This window comes from Sander vitreus, chromosome 7 (assembly GCF_031162955.1).
Source record: "Sander vitreus isolate 19-12246 chromosome 7, sanVit1, whole genome shotgun sequence".
In the NCBI taxonomy this organism is placed as follows: Eukaryota; Metazoa; Chordata; class Actinopteri; order Perciformes; family Percidae; genus Sander; species Sander vitreus.
In genome coordinates, this window is record NC_135861.1 from 24474524 (window position 1) to 24501611 (window position 27088).

A 27088-nucleotide genomic window follows, 5' to 3' on the forward strand; every position below is an offset into this window, starting at 1 on the left:
GAAGTTAAATTTTTGAAATGTGATGCATTATACAGAGATATACAGTAGCTAAAAGCTCATTTTTATCCAGTCTCCGGGCAGGTGAACAGTGATACAAACGGCATACATTACACACAGCAAGCATTATAAAATACGAGTACCAGGATGCATATGGTATTAACAGAACAGTTGTGTACCTCTCAGTAAGAAAGGTAGTTTGGGAGAAGTTATTTCCCAGAACGTCAAACTCTCTGGTTTAAAGCAGTGGTTTGGCTACTTCAGCAGAAGGTGTATTCAGATTACTTTGAGTGCTTGTAACTGATACCTGTGAGGTTCAGTTGCAAGGATGCACTGACATTAGTTACAGGAACAATGACTTTAATGAAATTTCAGCACATATCAATAGATGGCTTCATCTGTACAATATCATCATTTGAATGATTTGACACAAATAAGGCATTTCAAGTATTAAACAACCTACCGGTATCACATTTTTGGTGAATCAATCGGTTTCAGGGTAGCTGACACGTTACCAAGTTTGACTGGTAAAGCCATTGAAGAGGTGATCGTAGGCTTCCAAGTACCAAACAAACAAAATGGTAAAATGTACAGTGTTGAGACACACAAGCTGTATTTTGTAAAAACATCTCCCTCACAATGCATCTGTTTTATCTATACATTACATCATCAAACTTTGGCTGTGTTGGGTTTTAAGGGTGACGAGAGAAGATCAAGACTGCATTCAGGGACTCGAATGATAATTTTTCACCACCACCATAGATAAAGTTCATGTACACAAGAAAGGACAAACAATGTATGTACAATATTTCTTTTCCTCTTGCAATATAAAAAAACAAAACCTGAGGACTGTCAACTACTGTACTTGCCCATCACATGTCCTTTGTTGTATTTCTCTCCTGTTTGGTGCTTTGTTTTGAACATTTGTCTCACTGATGTATCAGCAAGGACGTCAGATGCTCTCCAGATTAATCCAAATGCACAGACATTCACGTTCCATCTCAAAGTCGGAAAGAAATGATGGAAAATATATTCATTACAAGGTTACGATGAAGTTCCCTGCAGGCATCTTGAAGTGTCAGTATTTTCAGTAGCCTTGAGCAGGATGTGGTTTATGTATTCTACATCTTTTTACACTTTAATCTGAGAAGTGGTCACAATTCATAAAGCAACAATAGGTTCATTGTCTTTGTGATAATTGGTCCTGTGACAGTCTGAAACGAGAAGGAAAGATCTATTTAAGATGATGTGAACGTCACAGAAATGGATATGAATCGAGTATTTCCTCCTATCCTGACAAAGCTTAGCAAATAAGACAGTTGAGAGAAATTAATTAGCGTACGGCGGTGTCCCAGTATAAATGAAGAGGCTAACCTGCAGATTAACCTTTTCCACCAGAGGCGTTCCTTGCATCCTTTCAGCAAAGTGTTAATATGTTGATGTTGTGTATGGCTGAGTGTTCTGTCAAGAAAAAGAAGAAGGAAATGGAGGGGTTAAACCGTGTTAACAAGTCAATTTGCAGTGGAATTAAATCCTTATAACTAGACTGTTTTGTTGATGCCACAGCGAGTGTCAATGCGCTGTACATTTCTTCTGCTAAAATGTCTTATTTCCCACGGTCAAGAGAGGTTATCTTACCCTTGTGGTTTTGATCTTGTTGCCGGCATAACACATCCAGCCTGAGTTGTCAGGGAGCGTCTTGCATTCCTCCCCCTCCAGGCAAGGCTCCATCTCACACCACCACTTCCCAATTACTATGGATGCTACAGGCAACAAAGACAAGAGAAATGGTGATGCAGGTGCCTTTCACCCTAACAGAGTGCAAAACCAGATAGCACAGCCCCGCACTTTGCAGATAGATGGCAATTAGGCTGGGGTGTCTAATCCTTCTCCTCAAATGTGTCATGTCAAAGGAGGCAGTAAGTAAGTTGGCTGTATGTGTTGCATGTATATGCTTCAGATATCCTTTTACAGTGCAAAACTGTTGGCTATTACAATGCAGTTTCTTTATTAGATGCAGTTATACATGAATGTGGTGGGTGGAACTGAGGCTTTTTATTGTGTGAGTGGATCGGTAGGTGTGACTTGACATGACTTTATTGCATGCCGTCAGGAGAGAAAATTGCCTTAAATACAGGGTAAGTGGACAGTAAATGGTTTGTAATGTATGACAGAGGAAAGAAATCTGTCAGAGCTGACATCGAGCAACCTCATATTCCCTCAGTTTGCTCAGAGATTTCAGTAATATTTGCAAAAGGATTTAAGATAAAAGCTGCAGGTGAGAGGTTTTCCTCAAGCCATTATGTGTTTTAGTTGTGTCAGACCTGTGCGCCAAATCCATTTCTTACAAGGGATTGAGTCTGTGTAGCAGACATTTGTCAAAGCATGTATAAAACCATCATGAAAAATCTACAAGGTACCTACGTATGTAATCAAGATCCTCTCTCCACTGCATCTCTTTGCATTTTGCTATTCTTTATTTCTTTTCTCTTCCCTAAGGTGCGCTACATTCAGGTGTTTGACTGTTGGCGTAAAGCTTACCCCTGCAGATACCTTCTGCTGTCTGACAAGCAACAGAATTTGGATGTGACATTATCACAGTTAATGTTAATCTTATCTGGGACAAGGCATTGCATGGGTGACTTAGGCTTTCATTAGGAACAAATCTCTGTATCTTTTCAAAACATATAGCAGTTTTGTCTGTCAGGATTTTTTATTTTTTTTGTATAACAGTGCGTGTTTAGTTGAATTAAATCTAAAAATTAAAACCTTTCTTTTCCTGCATGTATGAATGTAGCTTGCATTCAAAACAAAAGTTTTTAAAACCTAATCATTTTTTCCATACCTGCTAAAATACTCACCGTCGACACATGAAGGTCTGTTTCTGGTGGTTCCAGCCACCTTCCCCGGCAGACATGAACACTTGACCGTCTGTGACCGCTCCTCAATACGATTCTTATTACAGCATCTGTGAGCAGCAACTACTTCACATGTGCCCCCCTCTGATTTAAAAAAAAAGAAAAGAAAAGAGATTACAAACTATATTAAGTAGGCACCTCGAGGGTGATCAGAGCTTCTGAACATAGTACATCTGAACATCTCACTGTGTGAACATTTATGGCTACACATACTGCCATCAGTGGTGGAAAGTAACTTAGTACATTTACTCGAGGACTGTATTTAAGAATTTATATTTTACAGTACTTTACACTTCTATTTCACTGCAATTTAGAAAGAAATATTGTATTTCTTACTACGATTGGTCAATAATTGATGGTGATTGCGAGAAAATGAATTGGAATTGCAAGGATTTTCTGTTTTCTTCTGTTCTGTATGATTGGACTGCTGGTTGGACAGAAAAGAGACATTTGAAGACACCATGTTGGTTTTTGAGATATTTTCTAAACCAAACAATTAACTGAAAAAATAACTGACAGAGTAATTGTTAATTGCAGACTAGTCTCGCTTTGCCAGACCTTCCTCCACAGCGCTGCGGAGGAGGGTCTAGCTAGTCCACAAAGCATTTCGGGATGGGAGAAAAACATGCTCTGGTTTATTGGCATTTCTTTAAACCAATCACAATTGTCTTGGGTGTCTCTAAGAACCGGGCAGAGCCACGGTGCCGCTGCAAAATAGCCTCGGGAAGGAACTTGTTTTGGTGGAACGTTGGTGTTTTGCGACAGAAAACTCAGATTGGACAGATAGTCTAGCTAGCTGTCTGGATTTACCCTGCAGAGATCTGAGAAAAGGTTAACCATAGTCCTCATAAATCAATGTTACTGTTACTAGTTAGTTTTGAGATTAAGAAATAACATACGATAACCTTATAAAATGCATTGTTAAAGATTAAACCAGTTGTTTCCAACTTCTTTGGCTTGAAACGCCTTCATTATAAAGCAGTGGTTGTGGCCCCTTGTCCTGTTTCAGATGAGTTGTTAACAGTTCCATTAAAAAGACATTTGCCCTCTAAATGTCTCTAGTTTCATTTAAATACCTCTTCATATTTTCCAGTATTTAAAAAAAGGCATAGAAAAGTCCAAAGAATTAGATTTTCTCCTTTACTTTTACTTACATTTTGAATGAAAGACAATTCCTTGTAATTTTTTTACATTACTATTACCTTTACCTAAGTGAAATATCTGAATACTTTTTCCACCATTGACTGTCATATCCATGTTTCTGCTTATAATCTTGAATACTTTTTAAAATATATGTTAAGGTATCTTAATGGCATGTATGGTAGCTCCTGCAATGTCAGGAACTTTTTATATTCACAGGTTTATTTATTGTGAAAACTGTAAAACATTACACATTTTCAACAAGATTAATTGTGCTTTACACTCTTTGAGCGAACGAGACCCCTGCAGCTTGTTGAATGTTGATGAAGAGATGTGTGAGAGCAGGCAGAGAAAAATACTCTATTCGCAGGAGTAGAGGCTGGCTTCAGGGTTATCATGAATATGAACACTGGCTCCACCATGTAATTATCACCAAGCCTCTGGCTTTGGCCTGAAGGCTAAGAGGACTGGACCGAATGGACTCGACCCACCTCAACCGCTGGCCTCCCCCCCCGCAGCGCTCAGACTCTCCACATAAGAGTTGTGCAGCAAAGGACCATCTGACAATTACACCCGTCAGCATGACACAAGATCAAGGAGGTTGTAGAGAGGACGAGCAGAGAGAGGGGGAAAAGTAGCTAGTATGTTGCAATCAAAGTGATTTGAAGTGATGTTTGACAATGAGCTGTGGGTTTGTGAACTGCTCCATGGCTAGATTTGCATATATCACTTTACTACATTTAAATATTTGGGTTTGTGAGGCCCTCCTGTTGCTGAGTGGTTTCTCAGAAGCAGGAATGCAGCATCTTAGGAGAAGTTAGAACAGTGCACAGCATCGAATCACTGCAGCTCAGTCAATCATATTTCAATCAATATAACAAAGTCAAGTGGTGATATTATTTAGCCCTTACTTCAACATTCCCTATAAGCATTTAGAAGCAGCATATACACATTAATAAAACACTATAATATTGCTGTTAGAAGATATAAAGATTTTTTTTATGGCAATTACTATAACGCCTCCTTTTATAGCTCGTATACCATGAAGCATCAATTGATGGTATATAAATGGATAATTACTGCTTGACACAATATAACATAGTAATCCTATACATAATAAATGTAAACTAAAAGAAGTGGTTGATTAATTGATGAGTTGAAAATGAATCTGCAGCAATTGATACTCAATCATTTCAATTGTTTAATAAGGCGAAAATACCAAATATTTTATGAGGGATATTAAATGTGAGGATTTGGGGGTTTTCTGTGTTTTATAACTCTAAATTAAATATCTTTGGGATTTGAGTAACACTTTAACCCCCTTCTAATTTAGTATATTTAAGCAATACAAAAAAATGTGGTCCATGCACAATATATCAATGTCTTTGCCAACATATAACATGGGCACATAAGTGGGAGAAGTTATAATTGTTGACAAATACTGTATATAAATGAACACTTGCGTACAACTACAATATGATGCATTTTAAAACTGTTAATAAATCTTTATATACTGCTTTTTAATGCTTAATAAGGGACGTTAATGTAAAGTGTTATCGTGTGGTGGTTGTTGATCTGATAAAACAAGACTTTTTTTTAAGATTATTTTTTGGGCATTTTAGGCCTTTATTTTTATAGGACAGATGAAGACATGAAAGGGGAGAGAGAGGGGGAATGACATGCAGCAAAGGGCCACAGGTCGGAGTCGAATCCATGGCCGCTGCGTCGATGAGTAAACCTCTATATATGGGCACATGCTCTACCAGATGGGCTGGTAGAGCACATTTGAAGATGTCATCTTGTACTCTATTAAAAAAAGAAGAAAAAAAAGAAAAAAACAAATATGTATATATTCTGTGTTTATTTAATTCTTATAAATGCTAAATGGGGGCTAAAATTAAATGTTATTTATCTTGTAATCCCAAATCTCAACATTTGGGATTACAATAGTGTGGATGCATCAATTTTTAGATTTGCAGGGGAAAAAATGCTTGCCATTGTGAAGATTGTTGCTTTACATATATATGAATATAGAATATATGTTCCGCCCACAATTTTAAAACCGCAAAACTATTCCATAAAGTAGCTTAAATTAAAAGAGAGACAGACAGAGTTTTTGGATATAATTGAACCATCATGTGAGCTCCTGTAGGGATTAACCAACAGGGCCCTACCTGACCTATTGGAGAGAATTAGATCAGTGGGCTCATCTCACACTTGATTCTCTCAGTTCTACCACATTGCGTTATAAAAAAATTAAAAAATCATCTTCTGGTGTGTCCATAAAACTTCAAGAGTAGTCAGAATCAGATCATGATGAACTTAGTTGCAGTTCATTTGGGATTCAGTGTTACTGAGGAGCAGATATGTGTACTAGTGTCAAGGTGTTGATTGGATAAGACGGTAACAAAATTAATAGCCAAATTTCAATACAAGAGGAGGAAAAAAAATTAAGAAAGCATTTCTTTTCCCTGCTTCTTGCCAAGTCTGTTGAGTTTCTTGGGGTTATCATGACTCCTGGCGCTGTGTTTCAGAAAACATCAACAGCCTTTGGTCTAACTGAAAAATATCCAGATCTTGTATCTGGACTGGGAGAATGTTTCCTGCTGCCTGCTGCACTCAACAAAAGGGCATGTCTGCACAACGTTAATCTTGATGTACCAGTGGAAGCAGTGGGGCATCATTTGGAAACAACAGCCCACAGGGGTTAGTTCTTCTTAATGCATCGCCTTAATTGCATAAGACAGCCCTAGATTTCCTCTTTGATCTATTAAAAACACACTACGCAACAGAATTAACTTGCATTGCTTGTTGCTAGCAAACCGAGCAAAGAATCGGGATCCTCTATATTTGGAAATCATCACCTCCGAAGAAAACATTAAAATCAAATAAAAATGCAAATCAGTGTGTCTTTTTTAAACAAAAGCAAAGCAACGCTTCAAGTTCACTCATGGTTTCAGCCTGCAAGTATAACACGCTGCATGCTCCGAGAGCCCGTCTTTGCATTATAAATGTTTCAGAGGGAGACGGAGAATAACATGGCTGGAGATGAAAGCTCTCATCTGGAGCCATGCAAGGGTATAATTGTTTTCTGTATTTCCATTTCCCCCATAATCAGTGACAAAGTCAGTCTCCCAAATGACAGCTTCAGAGTGTGAGTGTGTGTCTGCTTGTGTTGTCTCTCCAGCCGCATTTTAATTGACAGGGAACAGGGTAGACCAAAATGATCATTCGTGGGGTCAGAAGTCACACAGAAGCAGAGGGTCTCAACAGGACTCGGCCCTTTTTTTTTATTTCAATGCTCTGTGCTCTTGCCTCTTTATTACTCTGAGCTGAGAAACAGAGGCTGTCAGGAAACAAGGTGAGCACTTACAATCTTCTCCCAACAGGGCACAGCTCATTTTCCAGCCTGAAAGAGCTGAAAAAGTCATAACTTAGTGCTGTATGAGGGGACGGTTCTGTCGTGGTTTCTGGGATGATTTGTTCCTGGTGTTGGTTTTATGTTGATTTATTTCCTGTGCTGAGACTTCTTTTGCTTGTCTGTTCTGGCTGTGGAGAAAAAAAATCCTCCCCCACAGTGAATTTAGTCTTCAAGTCCATAGTCACTATAGTACTTTACAATTTGGCCTTTCTAAAGTTGTGTCTTACAACTCTGTGCTGCATGGCTTATGTGCCTATCATGTCATATCCCCAACTTGTACTGCATCTTTAATATTTGATTAAGATCTCCATCATGATTGTTGTATTTTATGTATGTCTCATTGCTTATTGCCGCTCTGCATATTTGCATGTGTCAAAACATGGCTATGATCAGTAGTGCTAGGCTGTGTTTTGTTGCTTTGTGTTGCTTGCATGGCTTCTGCACTGTATTGAGAATGCTTATTTTGTTGCTGTTGCTGTCTTTATGGCATCTCTTTTTCTGTACATTTTAACCTATACTTATGGCATACTGTTTCCTGTTTCTGTGGTCTCAAAACTCACCATGGGACTACAATTGAAAATTAGCCAGCTGGCTAACGCTGGCACATTTACAGTAATATTGATTAATGTGCGTTGTCCTTGTAAATAAATACATGAAAATGTTCCGTTCTCGGTCTTGTCTGCACTCATTCTGACTTAGTCACTTTTTCCAAAACTAAGTGATTAAAGTTCTCTGACCATGCAGACTATGAGCCTCTTGAATTATACGCTTACAGATGTCTTGTCCAATTTTGATAAATTATTAATATAGCAAAGTAACGCACACCAGAGTTGTAGCGAGGTGCTGATCACTGAAGGTAGACTTAAAAGTAGGAAAAAAGTGTCACAAATTCTGTCTCCATTTGCATTTCTCTTTCATTCAGATGATGTTTTGGGCCTCAGGCCTTCTTCAAGACTGATTGTTTATCTTGAAGAAGGCCTGAGGGCCAAAACGTCATCTGAATAAAAAAAATTCAACATCAGTGTCTTCTTAATATTTAGCCAAATTAAATTGCATTTACTTTGGAAAGCGCTTTTCTGCAATTTCGATGTTCATTCAAGATATACAAAAGCACATGCTAAACTACATCATTGTTTTTTCAATTGTTTTCAATAATTTAATTTAAATTAAAAAAATAGTCCCCAATATGGGTCTAACTCCAAAAATACTGGATCCTACATTTCCCATAATGCAATTTGATAGCATCTTTCATTAGATCCACCACTGCCTCCTAAATACTAACTTATTTCAATCTCCACGCCTCCAGCTGGTAACGCTTAGTCACAGGCATAGAATAGAATGGAAAACCCAGACAGACTGAAACATTGGGTCAAAATGAGTCCAGAATAAATCTTAATTGAACTTTTTTCCACATTGTTTTGGTGTGATATTAAAGGTTAGGCTTAAAAGTTATACTTTACGTTATTATATAAGTAACAAAATAAAATACACATTTTTGGGAAATACAAGTAGACATACAACCCATGCTCCTATTTAACAAGACAACCAATCGTTTGATGTGAAACTCTACGATTCTGTTTTTCTATCTTTGGAAAAGTTTCAGAGTTGGTACAGTAAGACAGGAGAGTCTGACAGCTTGCTTAAGGCCGTTACAGACCAACCAGACGGCCGACCCTTGGCAGAAAAGGCAGTTGGACTTATCAGTCTCCCCGAGTTGGTCAAAAAAATGCCTCGGAACACACCAAAGCGACGAGACGTAATACGTCTCCATAACAGCAGGCGGCGCTAATCTCTATTGTCGCCCAAAAAAAGAAAACCGGTAGCTGATTGGACGAACTTGTCACGTGGGTCTGGCTGCTGCTTCCGGATTTTGGATTTTGGATTTTTCAACCGGCCATTAATGGCGACTCATTCAGAATACGATCTCATATTGTACTGACATAGTTCACCGAAACGTGTTTCTGAAAACAATTTAAGCGAGAAATAGGCCATGCAGTTGCTGAATCTGTCTTCATTTCAAATAGACAAAGGTCAGTTTAAAAGATTTTCATCAGATTTTGAGAGGCTTAGTCACGCTCATCCCGCTCGCCATTTCTGGGTGAGTCCCGACTGCCCTGTCTCCGACTGAGCATGTCAGGTCGGCGAAAATGAAGGCCGACAGCTCCTCCAATGAACGACGGCACGGAACACACCGAACAGACTCAAGTCACTGACCTCGCCAGACTGTCCAACGGCCGATTATCGGCCCGGTGTGTAGCTGCCTTTAGTGTCACATGATGAGAACATCCTTGGACAGGCCTGCTATTGAGATACGTTCTTCAGTCTTGGCCTTGGAAACAATCTCACCACAAGGTTTGTTTGTTTGTTTGTGATACTGTGCAAATTACAACACCGAAAAGAGATACAACAAAAATATTTATTAATTTAATGATTAAATAAGGTAGTGTCTCCAAACTTACCTCAATTATAACTTGTCTCCTGCTAGTTGTACTACAGCACTTACTTTTAAAAAATAAGTTAAATTAATAAATATTTTTGTTGTATCTCTTTTCGGTGTTGTACTTTGTAGACGTCCCTAAGCACTCTTACTGCCCGGTAGCAGTAGCAGCAGAGAGCAGAAGCCAGCAGGCAAGTGATATTTAAATAAACTCCTGGTGTACTTACAAACTTTCCAATCCATCGTTTTATGAGTACATACCCTATTTGTACTACTGTAGAAGTTTGGTATCATTTTGGGCATTATTAGTGGGGTAATTTACGAGATACAAACCTGGATCCATTAGTGCCTGCACTAAACTAACCAGCTGATAACGCTAACTCGACCAACGTTATAACAAGGGTGCAAAGGACCCTCGGGTGAAATTACTCCGAACCATCACTTTAATATGCGTTCCCCCAGCCTGCCTATGGTCCCCCAGTGGCTAGAAATGGCGATAGGTGTAAACCGAGCCCTGGGTATCCTGCTCTACCTTTGAGAAAATGAAAGTTCAGATGGGCCGATCTGGGATCTCCTCCTTATGAGGTCATAAGGAGCAAGGTTACCTCCCCTTTCTCTGCTTTGCCCGCTCAGAGAATTTGGCCCACCCATGAGAGAGAGACATCATGGCTTTCAAACGAGCAAAGTGGCAGTTGGTCAAGGCCACACCCCCACTCTCCACCTTGCCCCCCCCCCCCCTCTCCTCCTCAATAGCTACAGACACAGACATGGCACATCCTAAGGAAAGCTCATTGTGGGACTGGCTCTAGTGGCTGTAATTCTGCACCAAGGCTGAATTTCGGGAAAGAGACTTCAGATACAGTATTAGGGGACCACTAAGGTCTATATAAAAGAGACTTCAGATACAGTATTAGGGGACCACTAAGGTCTATATAAAAGAGACTTCAGATACAGTATTAGGGGACCACTAAGGTCTATATAAATACTTTCAGTTCAAATCAATTCGTTTCAAGTATTTGCTGAAATCAAGTCTCATTTTTCATAATTCTAGTGCAGTAACGTGCATTGTATGTCTTCCACCACTGGATGTCCAAAGCACTTTAAAGACTTCTCTTCCATGTTGGCTTTAGGTTATTTCATTTTTACATTTATTTTAGCATCTACAACTGCAATTCAGCTGTTGATTTCATAACTATATCCCTACTGTATATTTAACCTGTAGAAAAACAATCATTTGAATTGTAAATGCAGACTTGGAAGGAGCACTCAGCCTTAAAAGTAGAATATTACAAAACAAACTGCTGTTTCCAAGGCCAAGAATGAATAGCTTACCTCAAATAATTAGGCATGTCTAATGATTTTGAAAACAGTGAGAAGAACTACCCACCTACCTGGTGACGGTCAGACAGACTTGTAATCAAATAAATATTTCAGCTAAGCGAGACAGTGTGCGGGAGTTCTTCTCATTGTTTTTAAGATTGCGCTTTCTACCAAGCACCTCACACATTGCATAAGTGCCGTGCAGAGATTTTTTTCAAAATATTTTGGTGGATCACTGTCTAATGTTCTCATCTTGTGACACTATAGCAAGCTGTCAGACTCTCCTGTCGAACTGTACCAACTCTGGAGCTTTTCCAACAGAATCAGTCAACATTATCAGCTTGTTGTATTGGAACATGGGTTGTGTGTCTACTTGTTTTATCCAAAAGTATGTACATTATCTTATTATTCTTATTATATAATGACGTGACGTTTATTATATTTGAGCCCAAACTTTAATATCACAACAAAAGAAATATGGAAAAAAGCTTAATAGATTAATTAAAAGATTAATTCTGGACTCATCTGGACCCTATTTTGCAGTCTGGATGGGTCTTCTACTCTATTCTATTCTACTCTATTCTTTGCCTAACACAACGTGGCTTATTTTATGTCTGCAAATCAAGATGTTACAGTGTTTTGGCAGTTACTGTAAAATAAATTGAATAGTGAGAGTAAAATGGCTGTTGTGAAACCTAACAAACCCTCTGGCATGCTGCACAACTTCTCACAGAGGGATTTGCTTTGTTCAAGTCTACCAAATGGAAATTTGTCAGAGCACTTAACTGTAATGCTATTATCTACACAAATGACAACACCTGGTGTCAGCAATGTCTCAGCTGCTAGGTGGAGAGCGAGTGCCGTCGAGTTGACGGTCTCTGGCACAATGAGTCACGCTGGAAGCCAAAAACACTGCATCAGAATCCAATGAGTTATGGACAGCAAGCTTGGATGAAGGCAAATGCTGTCAAATCATGCATGACATTAACGCGTAGCGCCAATTCTGAATTCCTATGGATCTGCGGTTCTACCTGCCTAATGAATGTGAGCACAGTTCATGTGGGACCTGTAAATGGTTCTTCAAATGTGATGTAACAGTCATTGTGCAGGCGAAAGTGGTCAGTCTATCTCAATAGAAATGTCAGTGTGTAATAAGTATGCAATGACTTACAGTCTACTGTAATGAGGCCAGACTGTGGGGTTGTCTCTGGAGACGCTAATAGCAAGTATACCCTCTTAACGGCAACACTCCTCTTCCATGTGTTTCCAGGCATTTGACACCGGTGTGTACGTAAAACAATACTGTACGCAATTTATAGAGGGATTCTGAACATCTTACATTTGGGTAAAAGCTAATAATCCAAGTGAAATATGACTGAAAGAATAGCAGCGAGGTAAGTCATTGTTACACTCCATATACAAACCAAATGGAAAGCCTAAGGGACTCAATTTAGCAGGTAACACATCTCTCTGGGGCTTTGGATTCCGGTGATTGGCAGCCAGTGGCACTATTTGTACACCCATGTGGCAATATAACTGATAACTATGTGACATCTGAATACCAGTAGCTCCCTACAGGCTCAGAGTCCATGTCACATGTACGTCCCTGCAAACTTGGAGTCCTTAAAACCTGCGGTGATTATTTTATATCTAAAAGTCATTAACAAGCAACAGCAGGCCCTGACTTCCAAACCACAGCAGTCCATGTTTTAGAGCAGCATGCTTGTCACCTTTTAATAGGAAATGCATCCAAGGTGACCCATAATAGGCTCCACTTTCTCTGTGCATGCTCTCCGCAGACATCCAAGCCAGCAGGCTACAGCAATTCTGTTGCTGACAGGAAATGGGACCGCCAGATTAGAGAATGTCAAATTAATGCAGATTGGAGACAGCGAGAGGCACAAAACATGTGACTGCATGGTGTCAAATTGTGTGACTACTTTCTTCCCGGTCTCCTGTGAAAACATCTAAAGTCCCCGTAGTACTGCTGTTATTCTAGACATAAATGGTGGTGTGAAAGTGAGTGACATGTTGCTTGATAAACTGCGAGACAAATTTGTTTCCAGCTGAAAAAAATGCAGAGGACTTGTGTGTTGGTGTAAACGATAACACAACGCTTAAGTAAACTTGAAAATTCAAAACATTTTTGAGAATTAACAGCATTTGGGCAAAAGCTTCAGGAAGTAAAGTTGTCAACAGTTTTTATTTTACTCAACAAAGTAGATGTGTGTGTGTTTTAAGTTTACACTGTGTGTGTGATTGTGTCTTTGTAGGAGAAAGTACATGTGCTTGCTGGAGAGAGGCATCAGAAAAATTTACAAAACTACCAATTCTTTAAAAAAATCACTGTCCATGACACATAAAAGCATAAAAGTCTTGAAATATGGCTGACAGTTTTGACAATGTGTCACACAAGGGGGCTGTAAGATTGGTCCTGTGCAGTGGGCCAAAGATGGTGATACTTTATTGAAATGCAGAATGACTACTTACAGAACAGAGCAGAGCTGGTGTTGTTTTAAGATCCATGAAAACTGCATGGAACAGAGGAAGCAGCAAGTAGTAGGGAACGGGTTTCGCATTTGCATGTTAGCCACGAAGGCTGCCGTCTCTGTTGTCACACACAACACAAGCCCAGGACACCTAAATACTATTCAGACTCTCAACGAGTTGAATCCGCACAAGAAAAACGCCCGTGGCTATTTGGTTTTTATAGTGGAGATGTGTGGCTTGTTGAGCATGACAGCGATATACTGTACAACAGCAATCACACAGCAGCTTTCATGTCCATTAAACACATAGAAACAAAGGCGCTCTGTTTACGCTATCCTCTGCTAACACACATTCACTTCTGAGTTTTTTTTCAGTCAGTGAGATGTCATTCATTTTTAAATGTCAAGCTGTTCCTGTCCTTCATTCTGGTCCTTTTCTAGCATATTTCTTTAGATCTCCTGCTCTGATGAAAGACTTGCATTCAGAAGAAAGAAAAGGAAACCGAGATAGAGCCGAGTCAGGGAGTCTTTAGAGAACAGCTGCTAGCCTCTGATGTGACTGCTGGCCTTCTCACTGCCAGCCAGACGATCTACACAGGGTGCCAATGTGCCTGCAACATGTAAGCTGTGTATTAATACATACTGCAAAGGCCAAATGACCTTTAGTGCTGTATGATGTACTCTGAAGGGTCGACAGTGACGACTACGGAACATCTGCAAGCTGATAATGGGAAAAATTGGCGGCGAGGGTTCTTTACTTATTCATTATGATGCAACAGAGCAGATTGTGTCACAGGATCAACAATTTAATCACATCTTACTGCAGTTAAGAAAGGTATTGGACATTTGTAGCTGTATGGTGTAATATACACGGCACCTATACAACATGTTTAAATGGTAGATATGGTTATACTTACTGCCTTATTAAATAGTGTTCAATTACAGGATACAGTATCAGATCATAATAGGAACCTTTAAATGGTATGAGTATTTTTTTTTTATTGCAATTTAATTTCATCTAGAGAGGCAGGGAGTATTTCTCCATCCTTTCATCATGTTCTTCATATTTGATGAAATATATTATCCACTTTTGTCATCCATTTTCACACATGCATGTTCCAGTATTTCCAGGAAAGGTAATTGGATCTGTGGTGTAAATATGCCAGAAGACTTATGACACACCAAGGAGATATTAGAACAGGAAAAAATAACTAAAATCTGGAATAGAGCCTGATAAACCCAATATTAATTACTTTGCTTATTTCTCATACCCTCCCCCTTGAAACCAATTAGTAAGTTGAGATGCTTATTTTCAGCTTAATGAGGTCTAAGTAGTGAAAGTGAATTTCATATTACTGCCAAGCATTTCAAATTGCCTAGTGAAACCACAAAGGCAATGCCATATCAAATGATCTCTCAAGCATCATTCCCATTCTGCAAAAAGTATTTATTTCATCGAGGAAATCAGAAATGAGGAAATGAAGTCCCATTTTCACCGCTACAAATACAGGGGATGAATTAATAGATGTAGTTTGTCTTCACACTGATGCCATTTGGGGTTAGTAGGGTATTAGTCACATGAAATTGCTCAGAATTTACAGACCCAGTAGGCCCTGTTTACATAAATATGCTCGCGGGTGAAAACGTCAAAATATTTTATCAGATGTGCCTTTCGTTTAGACGCTGACAGCGTTTTTGGGGCCGCAAAAAAGTGAAACCACCCTCCAGAGTGGAAATCTTAAAGGATAAAAACTGTGTGTGTTTGGAGCAATAACTCCACCTCCTCGTCTGTCCAGACAAAATTGTCAGCTTTTGTTGTTCGCTTCGCGCTACTAGGAAGAGAAGTAGAAGGAAGGTTCTACGCAGGCACGCGGACTTGGTGGTGTTGTGTGGCAGTGCTTCACACTACCACCTAATCGCCTGGTATGCATACTACATCGAATTTCACAAACTTTTGCGTCACCATATGCACGCAGATTTCCCCCCAAAACGCTTGTCTAAACACGGAATAAAAAGTGATAACGCAACGCCACTTTTGCGTTTTCTCTTCAGATTGTTTCCGTCTAAACATAGCCTTAAATAAACAATGTGTCTCACAAGTGGGTCACCAAATCTTCAAAATCACATCTTAATCTTACCACGAATGGCCAACACTGAAGTGACAAAAACCCTGTTTGTCGTCTAAAGAGCAGGGAGAGCCGCAGGACTGCCACACCTTGAAAATCCTCCACAATGAAAAAAGCCAGAGAGGGACAAAAACACGCTGTGACAGACTTGTTCCATCCCTCCATATAATGTGGGTTAACAGGAAAAGTAGGCAGCAGGGTAGCATTTCACCTTGGCAGGGAGCATATTTGCTGGAACAATCCTCATTACACAAAAGACAAGAAGGTCTGAACTCCCTGATATAATATTAACAAACAGTGGGGACGCAAATCTATCATTAGTTTAACAGTAGTTTTTGTTTCATGTGGAAAATGTTGAATTAAAGAGGAGCAGAGCTCACACATGAACCCACACAGGCTTGTGCAACCACAGCCATCAGCAATTACTGTGAAGTGTGGTGATGGTTGGATCCTTTCCATTGTTAGGGCTTGTTTTGTTTCTATGGCATGGGAACAAAAAATAAAAGAGATTGGATTGTTTGTTTATGGTATTAATAGGGAAATTTGACATTGTGTCATTTTGTTGGGCACATTTACTGTAGACTGTTGTCCTGTAACTCAGGGAGTGTAAGGGTGTGACTCCAATTAGGGTAACCCAAGACTGACAATATTCCAGGTATGGTGCGGTAAAATGCTTTAGATTCGAGATGTTCACTTTCCTATCACTGTTTCATGAAAGAACGTTCTTCTAGTAACACGCGATGACTTCTTGCTTCAGCACAGATGTTTTTGTTTGATGATGTTTTTACGCCCCCTGGCGTTTGCAGAATACTGCAATAGAGTACACGTTGAGCATGAAAGCCTGTGTGCACTCATAACTCCATCTGTGGAAGACCCTGCCATGGTGTATTGCGCAAGCATAAACAAAGCTTTTGTATAATGGATGTATTACTGTACGGGCCAACGGGGTACATGCTCAGGGCCTCTGGACCAGAACCTCAGTATGAAGTTACTGTTAACATTTCTTATTGAAAAGTCACTCAAACTCGCTCCAAAGAGACATGAAACAACCCTAAAAAAGAGAAGCACAACAAAGACAAAGAGATGTGAAATAACTAAAAAGAGACACAAAACTCCCCCCTTTCCCCTCATTCAAAGGTTTCTAAACCTTCCACTGGTCTAATGCAGAGGCACAATTCACAGTAATGAAACATTAACACTAATTACACCTAACATCATCATCATTACACATTTATCAATGTGAAAAACTAATGTAATACATGAACTCTGTTAAGAAGCCACGCATTTACTTTGAGCTACAGATAGTTCTAAATGTTCTGCAGGCTCAATTACTTACCAGAACATTGTTTAATATGAGCAAAAGCTTTTTTTTGTGCGGTTTGCACAAAACAAAAATAACAGTATCTGTAATATCTAAGCTTTGCTTTGGACTATTTCTGGATTAAAGCAAGCTGAACGCTTTTATCAGGACTGAGGGTTTAAGAGTCCACTATCCTTCAGCTATGTCAGCTGTCACAACAACATATTTAGAAAACTGCTGCTAACCACTAAACAAAACAAGGGTCTTAAAATCTTGCTAATGACCCCAAGAGGATGCTCTGCTTCTTTTACCCAATGGAGCAAAGTGGTTTGAAACGATCAACTAATAATACCATTCTGAGGCAAAATGTGTTTTGCAGTTATTAAAAAGCCAACGTCTCTTACAAGCCTCCTTTATGCGCAGTCATGATTATTTCTTTTGGCCAGGGGCTGCAATTTATGGTAGCAGTGCTCTAACAAAAATGCACTTCTTAATTTGGGTTGTAACAGTATATTCCCCATTAGCTGTTTAGAATAGGACATTTGGTTTAGTACACAAAGTGTTTTAGTTCACTCAATCCTCTGTGATCCAAATAATTGCAGGCTTATTATAATAATTCACCCTACTTACAGTTTACATCTCACAAATTGCAGAGCATTTACTCAAAAGTCTGAATCCCATCCATAAGAATTTGGAAGTGTGTCAGTGGTTGACTAGCCCACCTCATGCTGTTTAATGTTGACATGTTTTAACTTTTAAAAGCACACCTCATCTCCTTAGAGACCTTACTTCCCGGCTGTTTCTCAAACAATTTGTTTTTAACAATTCTCTTGTGTCAGAATGTTGAAATATTTGGAAATCCTTATTTGTAGCCATGCTTTTGTAGCCGTGCTAGCAGCAAGGCTGTATGGATGGCAATGTCGCATGTCGGTTGGTCGGTCCACCACTTTGGTCCAGACTGAAATATCTGAAATGTCCAACAACTATTGGATGGGTTGTCATGCTATTTTGTAAAGACAGTCATTGTGTTTGGATGATGAAGCCTAAATACTTTGGTGATCCCCTGCATTTTCCTTTAGCGTCACCATGAGGTTGGCATTTGTCGATTTTAGTTAAATATCTAAACAACTAATGCTGCAACATGTTGCTGATGCATTTAGCTCAAAGCAAAGAGCATCGCATAAGACTCTTAGTCTTGTTATAATATTTTATATCTGAGCAATATTTACAAGCTATGTTTTTTTAGTTTGTGTTAAATAAGTAATGGGCCCAACGTTTGTAGGAATATTTGGAAAAACACAACACTATTGTATGTAAAATGGAAAGAAATGCTATTTATCCCACTGTACCAAAAACAACCGTGACCTCAACACTGCGAAACACATCGAGCTGTGAACTTTTTCTGCTGTTAACACCCCTTTTATTAATGCTTGGGGATTCTGGCTAAGGCAAGAAACAGCTGGTGTAGTCTTAAGAGAGAAAGTTGGCTAATTAATTAAGCTGTGGGCCACAGAAATTCATTTTGCATATAAGCGTTGTGACCACAAACCATAGCCCCTGCACAGAATTGGCTCAAAGACTTCAATTAAACATGCTGTTTAAACAAATATCCACAAGCTTATGGAGCTCTCTCTTATGAATAATTCATAGCCTGGATAAGAGAATAAATGAGAAATACTGAAATATGTAAAACCTATTTGTAGCTGTGAGCATACAGTAATAATTAGGTCACTGATTGTCCTTAGATTCATTTCCTTAAGAATATATTTTTCTTTCAGGGCTAACCATGAATGAAATGACACAAATCATTTATTTCTAGTAAAGATATATGATACAACACCGGCAAAGTAAACAATCTTTGCCTTTCCACTTTGAAGGCTATAGAGGAAGTTTCTGGTGTTTTTACAGGGTGGTCAGGGCCCCTTCGACGTCACAGTGGCGTGTGTAACAACATCAAAACAAAGTGGGTTCGCTGAGCTCCAGATGTGGAGAGGCCTCGGGCTGAGGCTGCACGCCACTTCCTGTTGGCACTGCAGTGGAGCAGCAATGACACTAGTGAGAGCATGGTTGAGAGGAGGTCTCAGGGAGGGGTGAAGGAAGATGTATGTCAAAATAATGTGCCTCCAGGATGCATTATATAAGGCTATTAAATTGTCAGTGTCTAAAACAGTGCATAGCGGATACAACCTTTGTTTGTGACAGCCGAAAATCAATTTTTCATGTTAGTTTCATTGTGAGCTTTGCCAGTGAGTGGTTTCTTTTGTTGGCGTGCACTGAAAAAAAAAAAAAAAAAAAAGCTCTGATCCTCTACTCCTCATTAAAGCTCCTGAAAGGGAGACATGAGGGATTTAAATAGTATTTTCACTCTTTAAAGTAATGGAACTATAGGAGCACTCCATATTCTAGAAGGAAGCTGATATTAAAGTTGCTTAACATTGAAATAACATCCATGTTGAAAAGGTACATCTTTATGAGGGACTGACAGAACTGAGGAGGGAGGGTAACTGTAGCTGCTATAGAGGACTATCATGAGGAATACAGAGGAATGGATATCACACCGAGTAAAGTATTTACGGCTTAAGTCTGAATAAATTGTATTATACAGTGGATGCTTACAAGTGAGTTACTTCTGCATGCTCTGAATATCTTATCCCGGTATGATCGTTCACTCGCAGCTATACATTTTTACAGCAACTGCCAGGTAAGAGATTATCCGCACAGTGTTAAGAATTGATGACCTTTCAGTGATGAACAGGTTGACCTCAGGCAGCCGCTACTTGTTCTTTGTCCTACTCTCTATTTATCACCTGCACGATCAATGGCATGATTTTCTCCACAGGAAATTGACTCCTGCTCAACATATTCAACCCACCTTTGTTCTCTCTGCAGGGAGCACATATTTCAGTCTTACTAAATATCAATGCAAGAGCTGAGATGTTACTCCTGAAACAAATGTGATTTGCGACAGCTGCAACGCATATTTAATTGTTTTCAGTAGCTGGACTTAAGTTTTAAAATCGATGCAAGTGGGAGGTTATTTTTTTGTTTAGCAATCCAATGTTTTAGACGAGGAACATTATCCTTCTGCAGTTTTCTCTGGACATGTTCAGGGGTTATCTCTGCCTGCCACTTTACAGATGCATGACAAACACAATCTGTTCTCTTTTGTACTCAGTTCACGCTCTTTGCACCAAATAAATACAGCACCTGATGAATCATACCGCAGAGAGCAACACTGCCTGTACCAGGAAGGCAGAAAACCGCCGTAAGCATATCTAAGAGAGTGGCAGGCAGCAATCTGTAAGTAGAGCTGTAGGGTGGAAAGACGGCTTCCTTGTCCGAATCACTGAGCACACACAGGCACCTACTCGAGGGTCATCCATCTAATGGACTTCTGGACACACATTCTTTGCAATAAGGCTGTCAATATCTTGTTGCACGAGTGCAACATTTGCTTATATGCTGTCAAAAGAAATTATCACTGAGAACATATTTAGAGTGAGAAACAGAATGCTGCTGATAAATCTGTAATCTTCCTGTCTCGATGCCTTTTCACGCTACAGGTGGTTTTATTCACAACTAATAATTTATCTAGAGTTTGTGTGTAAACAGAAAGGGTCTGAACATCAGGTCACAATTTTGCTGTTCCCAAAGTCACTTGTGATTGACTTGGTTTTCTAAACAACATCCCCCCAATAGATTTAAATTTCTATTGGCAAGGACACAACTGATCTCTCGGCCTCTGTAATCTTGATTTCCGCTGGTAATACCAGTCACTGTGAACTTGTGGCATTTCGCTGCCTTTGATGATTGGCCCAATGGTCTGCAACCAATGGCCTTCTTGCCACCAATTCATGACCCGTCAACCCCAATTGTCCCACCAATCCAACAGGCACACAACACACAGCACAGAACAAATGTCCCAGTGTCAGAATCAATCTAGACAGGCTTCCCATCCTCCTCTCATAAAACTGGCATCTCATTTATCCAGGAGTGAGGACTAGCCATACTATGGTAAATGGAATGACAGGGTATTTACACTTTTAGTGGCAGAGGGTCCTGAAGGATTTGAATTGTTTGCTTTCAACTCGTTTTCTCCAAAAAGCTACCTGAATGCGCATTTGAAATATTATTTCCATTTCCCTTTTGGTGACATGAGACCACTTTCTAGAAGATATGTTATTTGCGAGTGTATTTTTTTCTTTAAAAAAAAAAAAGTTCTCCTCCAATACACATGTGCAGACGTGAGTAATGAAATGAATGCGTAGGAACAGGAAGTCTTCTGACTCACAATATTGAGAGTATTGAAAGGACCCCTTGCTGATATGCTTGAGGTGCACTGGTGCATAGAGGAAATAACAGATACCAAGGACCTGCACGCTCATGCAGCTACTTCTCCCTTTGAAGTTCTGACAGCATTTGGCTTCCTCTCCTCTGTTGAATCCTGAGATCATAATTATTTACCATAACCATGGCACGCATCCGCCTGATGAAAACAAAAGTTTGACCGCAATAATTCGGTCATATTCTATTCAGTGCATTTTCACAGCGACCACAGTCGCACAGATCAAATTGCGAAGGAGCAGTGTAGCATGAATATCAACTATAATAGCTCAAGACGGAAAGTGCAAAGCCATTCATATCTTTGTGATCTTCAGTGCAGACATATTCATGCTATCAAGGCCAAATGTTAATGTTAAACAGCCACTGTACAATGTACTTGCTAAATAATTGGTTGTTAGTCCAAGCTTAACCGATAATATGTCAATGAATGAACGACTTTATGAAATCCAGATGGAAATATAAACCCAAAGCAAAAGTGTTGTTATTTTGTCCGAGCTTGTGACAATCTAATTAAACACATAAGCAACCACACCCGGGATGCTCCAGTAACAAAAAACATTTTCTTTTCTTTTTTTTTTCTTTTTTTTTAAAAGAAATCTATAGAATAGAGAAAGGCTTCTGGAGAACTCACCAATCATGTGGATGGTGGTTCGTCCAGGCCTCGTCCCATGATGCTGTTGGATGGTGTCGTAGAAAGTGGCCTGACACAGCTGAATGGCAGTCACGCTGATCCACAGGTACAGGCAGAGCAGCCAGGACATGACAGGACACATCTGCTAAAGACCAGCACAAGTGGAGTCAATACAAAATACATTATGTTCTCAACCTATGACCTTAACCCTCCCCCCAACAAGCACACAAGCACACACACACACACACACACACACACACACACACACACACACACACACACACACACTTCCACATTTGTGAGCAAAAATGTTGCATTGCAATTATTAATACCAAATACATTTCTTTCAATTTCAAAGCACTCCAGTCTATAATTGGCCTTAATGCACCTCAGTGGAGTCTTTTAGTCATCGGAATTTATCATTAGCATGATTACATAAGTATGACTTCTTCACTATTTCGTCTTCCTAGTTCGCCCTGTCTTGTCCCTGAGCCACAACGCTGCAAATGTGGAGTGATCCCTGGGGAGTTTTTCCCATGCAGCAGAGATTTCCCCTGACAGGCTGACTCCCTTCAACTCCTGAGCTGTGCTCCTGCCTCAAAACCTAAATCAAACTTAAAGATAGATAAGATTTTGCGAGCAGCTGGCTGCCAAGGCTCTTCTGTATCTGTCAGAATAATGTGACAGTGACACAGCAGTAATAGGAATCAAAAGCCTTGTAATGTTTCACCATGCTGTTTAGATAAGAAAAAGAAAAGAAAAATACAACAGCGAGCAATGCTCCTGGCCACAGGAGAAGGGTGGCTGTGAAGGAAATCTACGAAGGAGAAAATACAAAACGTTTCAGCCCTGAAATCACTTCACAACAGTTTTATTCACAGCAGCAAACTGCCAACAAGCAATAGCTTGTTTACCCCTTTTTTTTTTAAACATCATAGCATATTTATAAGATTTATGAGATAATTTGGATTCAATTCTTCAGGAAATGATTTTAACATATTGATTTTTTTTCCAAATCCCTAAACTTTTTTTTAATCAACATTAGGAAGAAATATTGTGTTGCATCAATTAGTACTATTAACGTCATAAAATAAGTGCATTCTCCAGATTGTACTTAGTGAAATACTTTTCAGCCCTTTCACATGTCCATTGGGTTTTTAAGCATCCAAAGCAGCAATAAAACAGTTCAGGAAATAGCTGAATATACATCTTAAATAAAATTGCCATTCTCAGTATAATCAATATTAAATCATATGGAATAAGATGAAATAAAAATGCATTTTGTTCTTCTCAACAATGTGCCATAAAATACAATTATGTGTGCAAATTTCACACTTTAATACAAACACATTGTTATGGTAAATAAAGCTAAATCCTCCTGACAATGACATTATTTATTTTTTGCCTAGAGTAGAAAGAAGAAAATCTTACCTGAGCAATCCAACAAAGAGTGTATAAATATCTCAACAGAATGACATAAATCCATCCATAATGCTGCTCAAGTTGATACCATCCAATAACTGAATTTAGCTTGAAGAGAGAACTCCACTGACTCTGCCTCCCTGCTCCACACTTTGATAGCAACAGTCCAGTGATTCAGAAATGACCGTCAAGCCGGCGTCAGGAAACCGATTTACAGCTCTTTCAATTCCACCTTTGAAATGTCACAGCTTCCCCTTGAGGAGCTGCTCCCACTGACACTGAATTCATTTGCCCCTTCGCATTTATAGGCACGTGCGGAGTGCTCCTTAATTAACTGTTGTGGAATCTCTTCTTTCAGCGTCTGCATCCTTCCAGTGAGAGGCAGCCTGTGAGCAGCGGCTCTCTCCGAGTCCCCCCCTTCAGCGAGCACTAAGAAACAAATGTTCCTGTACAGCCTGGCTGTTTGTAAAGACTGTATCACATGTCTTAAAGCCAGACTGCCTCTGGATTAGATTGGCATAGTGGGACTCCACCTGATCATATGCTTCTGAAAAATGCAAATCAGGGAAACTGGCACCACTCACTTCGCTGTGACCACATGATTAACAATTATTTACATTTAGAATGGATTTCTTTTTCTCCTGAGGGAACATTTTCTTTTATTTCTTTTCCTTTTTTGTCATCAGTTTCTACTCTGCCCTACATAAAGAGAACTAAGTACATACTTAATCTTTTCTAAATGATTTAAAGTTATTCCAAGAAATTTAACAAGAAAAAGATATTATATTACCCAATGTGAGCATGTGAGGAGAGAAAGACATAAACCCTTTGTCCTTAGCTTACCTTTGTGTTGTTAAAGGAAGGTGCAAAAAAGAAACTTTGGAAAGAATATATTTTAACAAGCTGAGCAGAAAGGAACATTGAAAGCAGACTGTGATGATGAATGTCAATTCAGCTGAAGGTAATCTTAACCTACAGTGGGCGGGTTCTTGAGTGTATGATGTAGACCTAATGGTGGTCATAGCAAAGAAGGGGAGGTGAGTGCTGTTATTTGGAGTAAATCAGCGCTGATCTGTATGTGTGGGAAACAGCTCCATCCTGCTCATTCCTCACCACCTTTACTACATAGTGAGTTCTGCTTTTACATTGTGTCTGGATTTTTTTTTTATCACTAGCATGCAGAACATGCCCAAGGCCTGCAGCTCACACTGCCATCTCTACAGCATAAAGACTTCACATTTTATTTTGATGCTTGCTCAGGAAGACAGGGTGCATTCCCAGTTCAGGAAGGAGTGAAGAATACCCAGAGAGAGAGGAACAGCATGAAACTACTTGAGATGTCGGCATACTACAACACAGCATTAATGTCCTTGGCAGAGTCAACTCTGTGCAGTGGGGATTTGGGAGATTTGTTCTGAGCAGAACAATAGTTTCCAAAGATGGGGCAGTCATTAATTGTTCATAGAGATTTACCCATTTTGACACTGGGCTTTGACACAAGCCATTTGTTTCACAGGGAGTTTGTAGAAGTATGTAGAATTCTTGGAGCACACCGGAGGTTGTGTATCCGAAACACAGAACCCGTGAATATTAGAATTGATCTTTGTTCCTCTGAAACACACAGACAATTATCCAGAACACTTGGAAAAGAAATGTCCAAAAAGTAAAACTTCAATATGTGGAATAGGGTGGGTTATACCACAAAATCTGAATCTGATGTAACACCGGGGCCAGAATCACAGATATTGATACACCAATACCTTTCATTATTAAAAGCGGGAGGCTAATGAACTATTGGGAAAGCAGTGTGGCATGATTCATGAGGTAAATTTATCATTAATAATCTACCTCTCAAAACCTTTTCAAGCAGAGTGCATGTACCAAAGAAGAGTGTATCCAGAGGCATCCATCCTATTAAAGTTATTGCTGACACTCAAAACATGGGCTGTAATGAGATTAGCATGCTCATTACAGCCCACGTCCAGTTTTAAACCACTGTCTGAGTCTCATCAACCTTCACTGTAAAATCTGATTAGTTAATCTTACTTAAAAAAAGCATGCAAACCGATTGCACTTAAAAAACTAAGTACAGTGGAATAGGTATTGCGTGTTGTATTAACAAATCCCCGTTTAGTATAGTATACTTACTCTTGAGTTTAAGTAACTAAAAACAATTTGTGGGGTGTACTTGACAATTTACTTTAGATGTACTCCTGATTTAGTATAAACTACTCAGAATTACTATTTCAAACAACTAAGTAATGTAATGTGAACTTTACTTTGTGTGTACTCTAAACACAAGTATTTAAGTTGGGCTAACTAATGTGACAATTCCTGCAACTTAGAATTTCTCGTTTTTAGTTACTTGAAGAGCGATTCTGATCTACTTGTTAAAACCATGCAAACCGATTGCCTTGAAAAGACCAAGTAACTGTTACTTGTGTAAATTAAGTACTTCAAAAACATTCATTTTACCTTATTCCATTTACAGTAATCAATTACACATTGAGATGGTTATTCTGAAGAATAACCATCATTATTCTGAAGAATAACCATCTCAAACACCAAACGCTCACCTATATGTTAACTCTGTTCTGCCAACTCACAATACACTTGTCACATAAATGTACCAGAGAAGAAGTATAAAGTATCATAAAATAGAAATATTTAACACACAACCACATTATAGTTGAAACAAGTTTATTCCTTGAACCTAAAAATCATCTTAAAACCCTTTGAATCTGGTATAAAGTATGCATTACCTTGACATTTGTAATTTTATTCCGATCGTATTTTATCATCTTTAAAATGATTATGGTGTGCTTGGCTCAGATAAACCTTGTTATTTCAATCAATAAAATTTTGGCACAGGATTTCACGATTTTGAATTCTTGACTTGGCTGATAAGTAATTTTATTGTTAACTTTTTTTTACCGGATTATTTATAGGAGTATGACTTTTTGGGAAATATACTTGATTTTATGAGTGTTTTCCGGTACAGAGATGTTTAGTGGGAAACACAGTCGAATCTGCACCTTAGACAGCTGATAGAGATACTAATTGGTTTCGAGGAGATTCAAATTAAGTCATTACTATAAGTGATCAGTACCACTTGAAGACAACATTCAGATTAAAATGATCAATGTCAAGGTATTAGCGCCAACCACAGAATATCTCTTCTCACAAAACCAGAACGCGCACACACGCTTATTACACTGCCATAAAATATAAAAATAAAAACATTCTTCAAAAGTACAGAGTGAAAGCAACACCAAGGGGTGTGAACAACGGACTCTGTTGGACTGAATGTTTGTCTATCTGCCCATATACATCGGTACCAAAATTGTTCTTCAATAATCTTCCAGTAATAATTGGCAGCTAATATATTTGCCTTTATAAAAAGACATAACATTTGTCATTTGTGGAAAGAAAATTCCGGGTTGCACTCAGCAGTGCAACCCTACAAAATGGAGTTAGTTGAATGGCTGCTTCATCGTTTGTTTAGGGTTTTTGTTGTTTTATCTCTTTTTTATCACCCTGCTG

At 39.1% G+C, this 27088-nt stretch overlaps 1 protein-coding gene across 2 annotated transcripts; it reads right to left on the reverse strand.

Annotated features, from left to right (window-relative positions):
- Nucleotides 1–49: 49 nt before the first annotated feature.
- LOC144521158 (chemokine-like protein TAFA-1) lies at nucleotides 50–24008 on the reverse strand. 2 transcript variants are annotated; one of them, XM_078255528.1, is made up of 6 exons: nucleotides 23555–24008; nucleotides 22124–22268; nucleotides 2859–2999; nucleotides 1636–1760; nucleotides 1372–1458; nucleotides 50–1211 (listed from the first exon to the last, which is right to left on the reverse strand). In XM_078255528.1, the coding sequence occupies exons 2-5, from the start codon at nucleotides 22263–22265 to the stop codon at nucleotides 1426–1428; spliced, it is 441 nt and encodes a 146-aa protein (XP_078111654.1). In that variant the 5' UTR covers nucleotides 22266–22268; nucleotides 23555–24008; the 3' UTR covers nucleotides 50–1211; nucleotides 1372–1425. The 2 variants fall into 2 exon arrangements, with proteins under 2 accessions (XP_078111654.1, XP_078111653.1); XM_078255527.1 differs by having other exon boundaries at nucleotides 22124–22265; nucleotides 23555–24007.
- Nucleotides 24009–27088: the final 3080 nt, after the last annotated feature.